Raw genomic sequence first — 15,226 nt, forward strand, 5'->3', positions numbered from 1 at the left:
ATAAAATCAGCATTATGATAAAAGGATAATATTCTGACCAAAAGGAGTTTATTCTAGGAATCCAGAATGGCTCAATATGTCATTCACAGTTATAATTTGTAATAGGTGAAAGGAAAAGATAACCTCGTAGTGTTTGATAGCTATCTCAAAGACATTAGATAAAATGTTAGACACTTTGAAAACTAAACCAAATGAACTAAAAATAAGAATTGAATGATACCTTTATAGCATGATTTAAATAAAACAATTCAGTAAATGTGTATTATAAACATATTTTAAACTAGTAGCCAGAATTGCGCTTACTCTGACATATACTAAGACGCATCCATTAAAGTTAGGGAGAGGCAAAGATACTGTTCATCAGTATTTACATTATTCTGGAAGTGTTAGGCAGTGCTGTTAGATAAGGAAAATGGAATAAATAATATCAGTAACGGTAATGGAAAGGATAGGGCTAAATTTTCATTACAATGTAGATGGGAACATTAATATAAAGATGCTGCTTTCCCCCAACTCTGTGAATTTAGTGTAATCCCAATAGGAATATTCTTGACACGTGCCCAAATGATGTTGCAGTTTCTTTGCAAGGAGAACAGTGCGGGAACACTTGTTTAAGCAGCTCATGATATATGTGTTTCAAACCCAGTGATATTAAAATCTGTGGTACTGGCACAGTAATAGATAGCTAGATTGATGAGACAGAATAGAACCCAGAAATAATATAGTTTTAAGCATATGATACATGTTTGGGAATAATCGCCATCTATTTGGAAAACAGTACATAGTTACATCAAATTAAGTTCTAGATGAAATAGCTACTTGTTAAAAAATAACAACACTAGAAGAGAATGTAAGAGAAAGGTTTTAATACAATCTTGAGACAGGAAAGAATCTTTTATTGCCATAGCAAGAGGCTTAAACAATTAAATTCGTGTATGTTAGAAAATACAGGTAACAGAAGCTAAAATGGTAATTTGGAGTAAAGCTTTGTAACATGTGGCTTGACTGTTTCGTTTCCAGAGTGACAAGGTGCTAGAGGCACTTGGCACAGCCTTTCTTTGCTCATTACTCAACAAACATCCATTGAGCTTCTAGAATGTATGTGACCCCTGGGATACACGCTGGGTATACATTTTTCATGTCAGAACACATGGTCTGTGCCCTCCTAGAACTTAAAAATCTGGTGAGAGACAATAAACATAATTATGAGAGGAAATAAATTAGTTGAGTCTAATTATGTTGGGAGAGGGGATAAACAGGGTAAGTAAGCATCTTTGAGGAGGTGCCCTTTAAGGGAGATCTGAAGAAAGTTGAAAGAGTCTTGCTGAGCATTTGGGTAAAATCATTTCATGAAGAAGGTTAACAGTTTCAAAGGCCGGATGAGAAGTTTTCAGGAGACAGCAAGGAGACTAGAGGACAAAAGCATATTGTCTAAGGGGAAAACAGGCATGAGATGAGAGGTTGAAGAGGTAGCCAGGGCCAGAGTCATTCATTGCATTCATCAGATATTTATTGGGCACTAACCCATGTGCAGAGCACAAGGAAATATAGTAGCAGTGAGCAAAACAAAAATCCATGCCCTCTAGGAGACAAAGCACTTGCCTTCAGGATCCCTGCAGGTAATGCAACAATTTTATTCAAAGTGCAAGAGAAAAACTGCACCAATGTTTAATCAAGGGAGTGATCTAGTTTAGCTTTTAAAATCTACTCTGGCTGTGTTGAGAATAAATGGGGGAGGGAGAATTACGAGTGAACAAGGAAGTCTAATAAAGAACTTAACAACTCTAGGTTGGGTGAGTGGTGACTTGAAATGGCTATTGTGCATTATATCACTAGTGTGTCAAGAAAGGCAGAAAGAATTGAGAGCTGGCAACACTGGGATATCCATAGGTTTTCTTATTATTGGATTATTGTCCATCTTTTTAAAAAGCGGGTTTTCATCAGTTCCAAGACTCATAGTTTTCCCCATCTCAACAGTATGAAATTGAGTTAATAAGTCTTATCCTTGATGGCATCTTAAAATCTCTGTCAGCAAGGCCACAGTCCTGCTTGATTTGTTTGCCTGTGTACTCACAAACAGTTAACAGCTGCTCATTTTAGTCAATGTTGTGAGTATTGTTGCTATTTCTCATGTTAACTTTAGCTGTTGTTCAGTATGTCTTCAGTAATATTATGCTGTGAACCAGCATTGAAACAGTTATTGGTATGGAGAAAGTTATAAAACAGTTCAAAATGATATATGATTAAACTTTATGGTTAAATAAGTAAAAAAGGGTCTTGCAATCAGTATAAAATAAAAATTCTGAATGATAGAAGCTTGGGTCATGGTTTATTTGGAGGCATTTCCTTCTTTTCTTTCCAGCACATTAAACAGTGGTTTACCTTACAATCAGTGGCATCTTAGATTTGATGAAATACAGTAACATTAAAATGGCATTCATATCCAGGAACATTTGTGATTAGTTTTCCATTTTGTTTATGAACATGATTCTGGAGATAGCAGGTAAATAATTCCCCCAAATAAAAGCCAAAGAAGAAAAACAAAAATTAAATTAAGCATTATATTTTCTGTTTGTACTGAAATTACATTGTTACGTGACTTATTGTTAGATTTTGTATTGTTTACTGGAGTGCCTTTCCTTTGATGGATAGAAGCGTGAAGACACCTATTGGACACATACTGAACTAGAGTCAAGACGTGGTTAGTGCCTGGGGCCAGGCATATGGAGTTTTAACAGGCTTTACAGGTGATTCCGTGATACACCAAAGTTTGGTTCTCAGTCTGTTGGCAGAACATACCTGAATTGGCTATGGAATTTTTGGATTGGCTATCCATATGCATACCAAGCATTGTCTATAGGCTGAATAAATATTTCAGTTCTATATGTGCTCCTGTTTTTTTGAAATGTAGATCCTATTGTGATGAATAAAATACTAATTTGTTGGGAATTCCCTGGCGGTCCAGTCGTTAGGATTCCGCGCTTCCACTGCAGGAGCCACGGGTTCGATTCCTGGTCGGGGAACTAAGATCCGCATGATGCACAACATGGCCCCCCAAAAAAAAAAAAAATTAAAATACTAACTTGTTTTAAAACATTTACACGTATGTTAATTTTGGTCTCTATAATATTTTAGTCAACAAACCTTGTTTAGTGCAACTGCTCTCATGTTAAGATTTGCAGCAGTGTTTGAGGTTTAAAAGCCCTACTCTTAATCTACAGATTCAATGCAATCCCTATCAAACTACCACTGGCATTTTTCACAGAACTAGAACAAAAAATTTCACAATTTGTATGGAAACACAAAAGACCCCGAATAGCCAAAGCAATCTTGAGAACGGAAAACGGAGCTGGAGGAATCAGGCTCCCTGACTTCAGACAATACTACAAAGCTACAGTAGTCAAGACAGTATGGTACTGGCACAAAAACAGAGAGATAGATCAATGGAACAGGATAGAAAGCCCAGAGAGAAACCCACGCACATATGGTCACCTTATCTTTGATAAAGGAGGCAAGAATATACAGTGGAGAAAAGACAGCCTCTTCAGTAAGTGGTGCTGGGAAAACTGGACAGGTACATGTAAAAGAATGAAATTAGAACACTGCCTAACACCATACACAAAAATAAACTCAAAATGGATTAAAGACCTAAATATAAGGCCAGACACTATCAAACTCTTAGAGGAAAACATAGGCAGAACACTCTGTGACATAAATCACAGCAAGATCCTTTTTGACCCACCTCCTAGAGAAATGGAAATAAAAACAAAAATAAACAAATGGGACCTAGAAACTTAGAAGCTTTTGCACAGCAAAGGAAACCATAAACAAGATGAGAAGACAACCCTCAGAATGGGAGAAAATATTTGCAAATGAAGCAACTGACAAAGGATTAAACTCCAAAATATACAAGCAGCTCATGCAGTTCAATATCAAAAAACAAACAACCCAATCCAAAAATGGGCAGAAGACCTAAATAGACATTTCTCCAAAGAAGATATACAGATTGCCAACAAACACATGAAAGGATGCTCAACATCACTAATCATTAGAGAAATGCAAATCCAAACTACAATGAGGTATCACCTCACACCAGTCAGAATGGCCATTATCAAAAAATCTACAAACAATAAATGCTGGAGAGGGTGTGGAGAAAAGGGAACCCTCTTGCACTGTTGGTGGGAATGTAAATTGATACAGCCACTATGGAGCACAGTATGGAGGTTCCTTAAAAAACTAAAAATAGAACTACCATACAACCCAGCAATCCCACTACTGGGCATATACCCTGAGGAAACCATAATTCAAAAAGAGTCATGTACCAGAATGTTCATTGCAGCTCTATTTACAATAGCCAGGACATGGAAGCAACCTAAGTGTCCATCAACAATGAATGGATAAAGAAGATGTGGCACATATATACAGTGGAATATTACTCAGCCATAAAAAGAAATGAAATTGAGTTATTTGTAGTGAGGTGGATGGACCTAGAGTCTGTCATACAGAGTGAAGTAAGTCATAAAGAGAAAAACAAATACCGTATGCTAACATATATATGGAATCTAAGGAAAAAAAAAAAAAAAGGTCATGAAGAACCTAGGGGCAAGACGTGAATAAAGACACAGACCTACTAGAGAATGGACTTGAGGATATGGGGAGGGGGAAGGGTAAGCTGTGACAAAGTGAGAGAGTGGCATGGACACATATACACTACCAAGCGTAAAATAGATAGCTAGTGGGAAGCAACTGCATAGCACAGGGAGATCAGCTCGGTGCTTTGTGACCACCTAGAGAGGTGGGATAGGGAGGGTGGGAGGGAGGGAGACGCAAGAGGGAAGAGATATGGGAACATATGTGTATGTATAACTGATTCACTTTGTTATAAAGCAGAAACTAACACACCATTATAAAGCAATTATACTCCAATAAAGATGTTAAAAAAAAAAAGAAGGTGTCAGATATGGGGATGTATGTATATGTATAGCTGATTCACTTTGTTATAAAGTAGAAACTAACACACCATTGTAAAGCAATTATACTCCAATAAAGATGTTAAAAAAAAAAGCCCTATTCTTTAACTAGGTTCTAGGCCAGGAATTTTGGCTCTAACATGTCTGAGGAATGCCCATCTGTATCTTTGGCAGTTGTCAGGTAAAAGCAGAGGAGGTTAGAGGGAAAAAAAGAGAAATAAACATATATAGAAAAAACAGAAACTTTGGACAAAGAGTAGGAAGAATTAAAAAAGAAAAAGGGTCCCTAGTTAGTTTTCCCTTTCCTAGTGATTTTGGAAAGTGTGAACAGTTGCATTGCATAACTTACTGATTCAGGTTATCCTTCCTCATCTTTTTTTTTTTGTTGTGTCATTTGTACCTCATTTCCATTTTGACAGGAAGATATGTTTTCTCAGAAGCATGCTGTTACTTGAGATGGTAAAGGGTCAAAGTGCAGTGCTGTCTGACAATGGCAGAGTTGAGGTACAGGAGGAGTAGTGAGGGTTTCTTCTTCATTTCTCCGTGTGGAGTACAGTAAGCCCAGAACTTGTGTGGAGGATTGAAATCTGCTGAAGGGACGTCTAGCCTTGAACCAAGGGTGCTGGAGGCTAAAACCTGAAACTTGAAAGAAAGAAATTTCAGACATAAGTACTACTTTTCAGTCACAAATGCTCCTTTCTCTCAGTTGTGTAAGTAAATGTTGACTTACTTTTAAAAAGAAAGAAACTACTAACAACGGAGAAATTTTATTCCTAACTTGTTTGTTTTCTTTCTCTAGTCATTATTCTTTATTAAATCAGTGAGAGGAACTGAACACGTTTTCTACCGTGTACCACAGTTGACAGTATAACAAGATCCAGATAATTCTACCTGTATGAATCTCTGAGCTTTCTTTAATTTGTGTAGAGTGAAAATTTTCAGGCTAAAAAGAGCGAAATAGAGCAAGCACTAGCACATTCGACTTCTTACATTTGTCTGAATGGTACATTCTTTTTTATTCCCAGAGTCCTCTCCCTTTATTAACAGTGCAGGAGTCAGAGGCTCGATGTGCTCTCTGGGAAAGGGGAGTTGGTCAGCCCACTGACTGCAGGAGGTGTTCATAATGAGCTTTAATGCGCAGGCCTTTGAATGGAGATCTGTTAGGACTGATAGGTTTTACAAGCTCTTAACAGGAAAGCTTTATGCCTGCGAATGGTTTAAAGTGCACCCTAGTTCCTTAGCAGAAGAGGATTTTTTTTTTATTCAAATGGATTTCTTTCCTTATATATTGCTGATATGCTTGCTAGAGTTTAAAATGAAATTGTAATAGTTTCACTGGAAAGCATTTGGAAATTTCCCTAATATCTGTGCGCCCAATTTATCACCTGTTTACAGTGTAGGGAGTAGACTCAGTGTGGACAGACTGGAGGCTGGGGGGTAACTGATGAGTTTGTTGTTTTAATGCAGGTGAGAGGTGATTATGGCCTGAACTAATGTGTTCAGATTTTGTCCTGGATTAATGTGTTCTGCATTTTACTGTCTTAATGAAGTGTTTTATCTTGCAGGGGTTAATTGTGGATTAACTCGATCCTTAACGAGACTTGCTTTTACACTCTGTTGGCTCTAGTCTAGGTAGCCTTCCCTCCAGGGCTAGACTGTCTCTACTCCTAAGACGTGACCTTTCTGGTGTCTCTGCTCAGTGCCTCTGATGTTCTCTCCACTCTGGCTCTTTGGAGCTTGAATTCTTCCCAGCCCCATGTGCGTTCAGGTAGTTGCTCAACTCATAGCTCTCTGGTAGTTGTTCTTTGACACTGTGGAGTCTTTCCCTGTACATGCAGGCTTAGTATTTGGTCAAAGACTCCAGGGGGACCCCTGTCAGATCAGACACTGCTGCTTTTCTGGCTAGCTTCTTCCTCTGTGTCATTCTGCTCTGCACATTTCTCCTGTCTTTGGGACTCTTACCCACTGATCTGTCTTCTGAGCTCTGCGGGACTGCTGTTTTCTGTTTGGTCTTCCTCTCCCTGCATCACATATTGGATAGCAAGTCCGGACCATAACCTTGTTAGTTTCTCTTCTCTCAAGGATCATCATACTCCTGTGCTGCTTGTTTTCCAGCGTCTGAAAACAGTTGCTTTATGCATTTTTGTCTAATTTTAACATAGTTTATGACAGGAGGGCTAGTCTTCTGTCTGTTATGATCAGATTGTGTTGACCTTGTAGAGGGTGAGAAGTAAATAGGAAACTCGTTGAAGGATTGAAAACAGACTATTGCCGTGACTTGTTGATGCTTTATCTAGAGTACACCATTGCTTTCTTTAAAATGGACAGAGGAAATGAAAGGAAACTTAACTCGAGGCTGTTGTAGTAATCTAGGCTGAAACTAGACTGGAACTGGAGTGAAATGATAAATTCAAGAAATCTTTTGAAGCTGGAACAATTAGGACCTGCTCTAGAAGGTGGTAGGAAGTGAAGATGTGGGAGGAATGAAAGGAGACACTGTGCTGTTTGGCTTGAACCACCGGGAGGGTAATGCCATTTAAGGAGATGGGCAAGACTCATCAGTCTTCAGAGGAGGGGCTAGGTTAAAGAGGAGAAAATGACGAGTTTTGTTTTGGATGAAATAAGTTTGAGTGACCTAGTAAACATCTATATACATGTCAAATGGGCAGAGCAGAGGGCAGGGCTAGAATTTCACCAGCACTGTTCAGATGGAAAATATCCATCTGTATTCTCTGCCATCGCTAGGGGCTGTACCAGGGTACTCTGGAAGTACTGGCTGACTCAGAGACATTCCCAGAATCTGACAAGAAAATAGCCTGAGGAGGTCTGGTAACTTCAGGGTGATCCTTGAAGACCCGAACTGTGATACTCTGCCATCTGCTTCCTTCCTTTCTGATCCTGAACGCACTGACATTTGGATTGAAAAAAATAGCTATGTTTTTCTGCCATTTGCTACCTGTAGACTGTTTAGGAAACTTGTTCAGCAGTCTTACCTTCTTTTTTTTTCTGATTGTAGCCCCTCTGGAGAGAGATTTCCATCGTAGGTAGCCCGGTGGTTGTTGCTCTGGGGGAGGATGCTGTGCAAAGGAGGTTGTCCACACAAATGCTTTCAGTTGTTTTGTGCAGTGCGGACTGTGGCTACTTTGATTCCTCCTTTTTCTTTTTTTTTAAATAAATTTATTTCTTTTTGGCTGTGTTGGGTCTTCGTTGCAGTGCGCGGGCTTCTCATTGCGGTGGCCTTTCTTGTTGCGGAGCACGGGCTCTAGGCGCGCGGGCTTCAGTAGTTGTGGCTCATGGACTCTAGAGCGCAGGCTCACTAGTTGTGGCGCACGGGCTTAGTTGCTCTGCGGCATGTGGGGTCTTCCCGGATCAGGGCTCGAACCCGTGTCCCCTGCATCGGCAGGCGGATTCCTAACCACTGCGCCACCAGGGAAGTCCTGATTTCTCCTTTTAAAAAGGGACTCTTTCTAATCCCCTTTTTGGATTGTTTGGAGTTCTGATAATATGTCTTGGAGTCCTGTGGAAGAGTGACACACAACCTGGGGATGTGCCGGAGCTTCACCTCTTGTGGTGGCTGGGGTCTGTGTGACTTACCGTGTATAACCAGGTGTGCAGAGACGGGGACCCTCCTGTACCCCTTAGCCTGAATGCAGTCTGTGTGCTCCCTGGTCCACAGGGAAAGGTCAGGAAGACAGAAAGTGGATCAGAATGTCTTACAAGGCCGGGGTAGTCATCTTTGCATGTAACTACTACTCCCTTGCCTCTCCACTCCCCTGTTGAAAAAATGAGAGTGAAAAGGAGGACACGTACTCTCTTTTTTGCTTCTCTTGTATAGGAGATGCATCGGAGATTTGAGAATGCCCCCGATTCTGCCAAAACTAAAGCTCTGCAAACTGTTATCGAAATGAAGGTGAGAACTTCCTAAGGAATCTTATGTGTCATTTCACACTTTAATGTGTGAGTTTAAGAAAGTGGTATGTATTAATAGTTCACTCATTTTGTAGACTGAGAAGAAATAGTAAGACTTAATGAAAATGACACATTAAAAGAACTTCAGTTTCGTTTCCTCTTGTCCAGCATTTCTTGGAGTCAGCTGTTCTCAAACCTTTTGATATCAGGGCCCCTTATTCTCTTAAAATGACTCATTTCATTTGTTTTTAAGAAAATGTCCACCAAATACCAAGTTTGTGTGTCAGTTCTTCTCTCGAGTTAAGAATAGGGTTCCGTGAAAAAAGTACCTGATTGGGCTTGCAGCTCACAGAGCACCCAGTGCTGTCCTGGGAGCAGCGTCACACCCAGGTGCAGCAGCCGGGCCTGGCCCCTTCCTGTGTCGTCACACAGCGTGGTACAGAGATACATACTCAAGGGCTGAGCATATGAAAAGTCACCAGGGACATTCCTAAGTGAGCCAGTGTTTTAAAAATGTTCTTTCTTAGTTTTCTTTTTTGTCTGAGAGTGCTGACACTGAAGAATACACTGACGGCTAGCACGGTTTGGCGCTGTTGTCCAGAGGCACGAGCGCTTTTGCCTGTCCTTTATACCTTTAGTGCACGTGTTAACACAGTGGAAAAGGCACATAAAGTCATAGTATGATTATGAAAATAGTTTTGACTTCTCAAAAGGGCTAGGAGGCACCCCCAGGCTTTCACGGACTATACTTTGAAAACTTCTGCTTTAAGTTACTGAGTAGTTAGAAATCTTTAGGCTGAACGTTATGGTGATTGGTGACTAAGCGCTTGCCTTCTGTGTTAAATTGCCTGGATTCAAAACCTGGCTTTATTTAACCAGTTGTATGACATAGAACAAGTAACCTAACCTCTCCATACCTTAATTTCTTTATTGATAAATGGTGATAACAATAGTACCTATCCCATGGGTTCTTTTGTGGTTTAAATTAGTTAAAACAAGTAAAACACTTTAAACAGGACCTGGCACATAGTAAACATTCAGTCAGTGTTAGCTGCTATGCTATTATTATTTTTATTAACAACATATTCCTTCTTGCAAGAGCTAGAAGACTCTTACAGATAGGGACCCCTCCCTCTCCCCCTCCTGCCCTCTCTGTCTCTTTTTTTAACTTCTTTGTATCCCCTAAAAAATTTGACACGGTGTTTTGCATCATGTGCCTTCATTTAATATTTGTTGATGTGGCAAGAGTCTTTAGTTTTTGGTATATAAATAGTTTTATGTAAATAGATGCTTCTCAAGTACAGTTATCAGAATGGTTCTCTTAATTTAGAAGATTTCCTCTTAAAACTTTGTCTTTATTGTTGTATACATCTTTATTCTCACTGGGGAAAGGGTTTACCAAACAAATACCAAATTAGTGGATTCTGGGTTCTTTATAGTTAGACAATTCATAGTCTTGAACATAATCTTGTAAACAGCCTCTAGAAAGGTGTAATTACATACTCACATTTCCCACAAGTTTATTGGTACATGTTATTTCCTGATCCCTGTTGGAACCTAAAAACACACGAGTGTACCTGTGTTCACAGAATTATTTTGCTTGCCTTTTGATGGCACAGGGAAGTGTACTGGTTTTAACTGGCAATAGATCTATTTTAAGTTGTGTTAGCCTCCAGCCATTCTGCTAAGAAGCAAGAGACTGAGATTCTGGTGGCCCAGTGGGGTCAGGTGGATGTTATGTTGAAATTGCAGATGCAATAGCTGAGATGCTGAGAGTGTGGCATGAGCTTGAGAGGATCATGAAGACCTAGACTGGTCTTTGGGGGAAATGGGAAAGGAGGTGATGGTGGACAATAAAAGAGCCCAGCTGTCTTCAAGGTGACGTAATATTCTTTTCTCTCTCCTCCTCCTCTCCCTCCTCCTTTCTCCCACTTTCTTCCCTCTGCTTCCTTCTCCCTTCTCTAACTTCTTCTTTTCCCTTTAGCAGTGGAGGAGCAGGGAGGAATTACTGGACTGCTGTAGGGTTAGAGTTTTGCTGGGTAGATATGGCAGAATTACTGGGATGCAAGTGAATTGAGGGTGGAGGTGAAGGAGTAGTTGGGATGATGAGTCCAGGAATGTAGCCTGGATAGGAAGGAAGAGAATTCAGAATGAATGGACAGGTTGGGAGAAAATGCGGAAGTTAGGGAGGTGGAGGACTCTGTGAGATACAAGAGCAGCAGTTAATGTGAGTGACGGTGTGTCAGGCCTGGGAGGAGAGGCCTGGGTGATGTGGTCTTGTAAACTGGATAGCTAAAATGGACCGGAGGATGAGGGCGTTGGCATTACGGATGTCAAGGAATTTGGACATTGAAATCCTAGGATTATGGCAAGAGTGGCATTTGAAGGAGAGATCTATTGTCAGCCGGGTGCTGAAGACTTCTTCAGCGGGCGGGAGTGACGGGGAAGCCCCTAGATGGCAGCCGTGCGGAGGGAGAGTGAAGAGGAGTGTGAGCTTTAAATGGGAGCAGCATGGAGGAACCTGGAGGATGCCCACACTTCTCCCTGCCACTCTGTGATGCTGGTGGATTAGTGAACTTCAGTGGAGAGCGTTGGGGGAAATTATATCCTTCGGGAAAGCCTGGGTTTACTTAGAGCAGGGAGACAACTTTTGAAAAAAAGTTGAGCATTTGGGAAATTTAACAAGGAAAAGAGGATTTCAGTGGACTCAGTGGGGTTGGTTGATTAATGATGGGAGACCCAGGGCTGGGGAAGTATAGAGTAGTAAGATGATAAAGAATTTATTTATTTAGTTATTATACGTTCTAGGAGTAAGAAACCTCCTTGGAAAGGGCTGTCCTCAAATAAACCCAGCCTGAGTACTGGTCGGTGCTACAACTAGTCCAACATATCAGGCGTTAATTTTCTGGCCTCATCCCAGAAAGTAGCCTGGCAGGTTCTTTTTCTGCCTCATGGCTTTCAGAGCTGCAGTTATGGTCCCTTTTTAGGTGCAGATTTTATGGTGCATGATTTGCTAGTGAGTGTCTGATTTGGTCAAGAGCTGCCTCTCTGTCTGTGTTGGGATTTTCAGATAGTGCATTTGAAGCCGTTTATTTGTTTATTCTTCATGGGCCGGGATAGCTTTAAACGAGTAAATCAAAATCCTGGTTTAGGTTTAGAGTGTCTCTGATTGTGTTAATTTAATATGTTTAATTTTGAACCAAATGTAAGTTTCATTTGAATAGATTTGTAAAAAAATTTTCGTTGTGTTATTTTTAAAGGTAATGCAATGCAAGTCAGAGGAGTACAGCCCTCACCTCTCCCTCGAACCTAAAAATAGCTAGCTGTAAGTGTCTCATGATAAATCCTTTAACTCTTATCGGCATACTCTCAGATAACAAAGAAAGTCAGTCAAGACAGGCTTGAGGTAAAGTGAAAAGAGGAAGTCAGTCTCAAAATTTCTTCCTAAAGGAATGGTTTCTCTAAACTTCCAAATAAAATAAAGCTATACTGAATTTATGCTCTTTAAGGTCTTTACTTCTTAGGTGAATAAGCATATGCAACTATAGATGTAAAAATATCTATTCTTTGTAGGAGTTTTTCTGTAACTGATGACATCTAAAGTAATCTGGGGATAAACTGGATACTGTGACAGACAAAACCAAGAAAATGAGTATAGACGGATGTTGTACTAGGAGGTGATATTCGTGGTGATGCTGATTTACAAGGACAGTGACGTTTCTTTTTAGAAATCATTATGAGATATTTGAAATGCATGGTGAAGTATAGCGAATAAGTAAGATTACTAATGCAGTAAGTAGCCTCCTCTTATCTGCAGGGGATAGGTTCCACGACCCTCAGTGGATGCCTGAAACCACAGATGGTACCAAAGCCTATATATACTATGTTTTTTCCTATACATACCTATGATTAATTTTATAAATTAGGCACAGTGTGTAAGGGATTAACAACAGTAATTAATAGTAAAATAGAACAGTTATAACAGTATGCTGTAATGGAAGTTATGTGAATAGGTCTCATTCTCTCTCTCTCTCTCAGTATCTTACTGCACAAATCTAATGCCTTCTTCATCTAAACTAAGCACTTGTCATGCACTGTAGCCGTAACTTTTGCAGTTTGAGGTGGCACGAATTTCTTTTTCCTTCATCCCAATTTCACTGCTGGAAGATTCGTTCTGACTGTAGATCTTAGCAACCTCAGCATATGATTTTTTCTCTTAGTGAGAACTTCCACCTCTTCACTTAAAAGAAGCACCTTACGGCTTCTCTTTGTCAAATCTGAATTGCCAGCATACTACTCTTGTGCTTTGGGGACGGTATTAAATAAAATACTGTCACGTAAAAATGGTCACTTGAACACAAGCACTGTGATGCCAGGACTGTCCATCTGATAACCGAGACGGCTGCCGTGAGTGCCTAACGGGCGCGGGTACACTGGACAAAGGGATGATTCACGTTCCGGTGGGACAGAATGGGATGGTGTGAGAGTTCATCATGTTGATTGGAACAGCGGTGCACAGTTTAAAACTTCTGAATTGTTTTTTTCTGGAATTTTCCATTTGATATTTTCTGACCGCAGTTGACCTCAGGTAACTGAAACCACAGAAAGCAGAACCACGGAAAGTAAAACTGTGGAAAAGGCGGGACCACTGTGTGATAAAGTGTAACTGTTAACGTAATTATTCATCCCTTTGTTTTTCTGCAGTGGGACGTTATCAGATCTTTATTATTGTAGATAAGGGTTATACGCATTATTGTGTAAATCTTTGAAACCTTCTTACTCTTTTCCCCACTCCTTTGGGGGCAGAAATAAGCCTTTTAGGGGGGGTCAAGTAAAACGATAAAATATTATAGCTAGAAAAGGTTTTACTGTTAATATTACAGATGTTTTCACTAGAAGTTTGTTGACCATAAAGTACTTAGAAACTTTAACTAGTTTTCCATTGCTTCTACTTCTTTAGTTAATACTCTCAATTTTAATCAAAAGGGTGCAGAGGAAAGGATAGAGGAAAAATCATACTATAGATCTCAGTCTCAGTCCTCTCCACCATATGGCCATGAAGGATATATTTTAGAAGCAAGGCACCAGTTGCAATATTTCTACATATTTGTTTATCTTTATTAAACTTCACATCTGTAAAGACAGACTTGTGCAACCTCTCTGACTTTTTGCGAATACTTTAATGTCTAAATCTTCCTTTGTCCTCAGGATTCAAAAATTTCCTCTATGGAGCGTGGGCTCTGAGACTTGGAAGAGGAGATTCAGATGCTGAAATCGAACGGGGCTTTGAGTACTGAAGAACGAGAGGAAGAAATGAGGCAAATGGAGGTCTATCGGAGCCATTCTAAATTTATGAAAAACAAGGTCATGGTGTGTGATACCGTGATTTTTAAATGGGGTTTGAAAAATTGATGCATGTTCCTACTTCTTTAGTGATGATGGACCTCACGCTGTTTTATCAGGCTTCAGGGAAGAATACTTGTACCGTAATTCTTTCAGATAGAACTTTCCCAGAATTAAAGTCAGAATTACTGATGTTGTATAGTTATTTCAGATTTCACTTCAAAGAAAATTACTTGTATGAGGCTAAGTGTGTATTATCACAGTTTAACATTTCATGTCTACCAGTACTTCTGAGGCGATTAGTAGGATTACATCCAGATGAGTTTTTCTCACTATATGAAACATCGCGTTCTCTATGTCTTGTGAACAAATTTAGAAGTCAAATTCAGCCTAAGAGACTGAATCCACCTCCCCTTTTTTTTCCTGAAATGGCTTAAATAAAATCGTGTTTTCCCTTCAAACACAGTTCCCTAAAGGAAAGCCCTTTGCGCTCTCCCTTGGAGAAGACCCATGTGTATCAGGTTTATTGTTTCCCACGTGCACTTGGGGTGTATGTACAGTAGGATAGGCATCGCTGAGACATATCAGTCTGTATTATAACCTCAGTCACAGTATTCCTTCTTTAGAGCCAAAGGCATTTATTTTGATCCTATGAACTATTTTAGGCAAATTGGAGGACTTAGTTTATTACAGTTATCAGTTTATCAGGTCTGTGGTGTTTTAAAGATCATAATTTCAATTATAAAATATTAGCTAGAAAATAAGTGTTCCTCCCCCTCCCCCTGCCCCCCATATCCCAATTGTGTTAGTTCCCTAATTTCTCAGAAGTGAACACTGTTCCTTTAATGATACAGTTTCTGGCTTCTTTCTGTGATACCCATACCTGCATATAAGTCAGTAGAATATTCCTCTGTTATTTTAAGAATCTGTTATCAATGACTACGGCCAATTTCATGTAACTTTTAGAACTTAAAAATTCACATATCCAACTTTCTGTTAGTTTT

The 15,226-nt window shown here is 39.8% G+C and overlaps 1 protein-coding gene across 1 annotated transcript in view; it reads left to right on the top strand.

Annotated features, from left to right (window-relative positions):
* Positions 1-15,226, top strand: part of LOC309621678 (ELKS/Rab6-interacting/CAST family member 1-like) — a gene marked incomplete at its 5' end in the record, with an annotated part of 137,754 nt that overhangs the window by 29,613 nt on the left and 92,915 nt on the right. Inside the window, 3 exon segments of the mRNA XM_082409050.1 lie at positions 8,806-8,880; positions 14,088-14,120; positions 14,124-14,243. Coding sequence (XP_082265176.1) covers positions 8,806-8,880; positions 14,088-14,120; positions 14,124-14,243 — 228 coding nt within the window.

Source organism: Balaenoptera borealis, assembly GCF_965194805.1.
Source record: "Balaenoptera borealis genome assembly, contig: HAP1_SCAFFOLD_839, whole genome shotgun sequence".
NCBI classification, from domain to species: domain Eukaryota; kingdom Metazoa; phylum Chordata; class Mammalia; order Artiodactyla; family Balaenopteridae; genus Balaenoptera; species Balaenoptera borealis.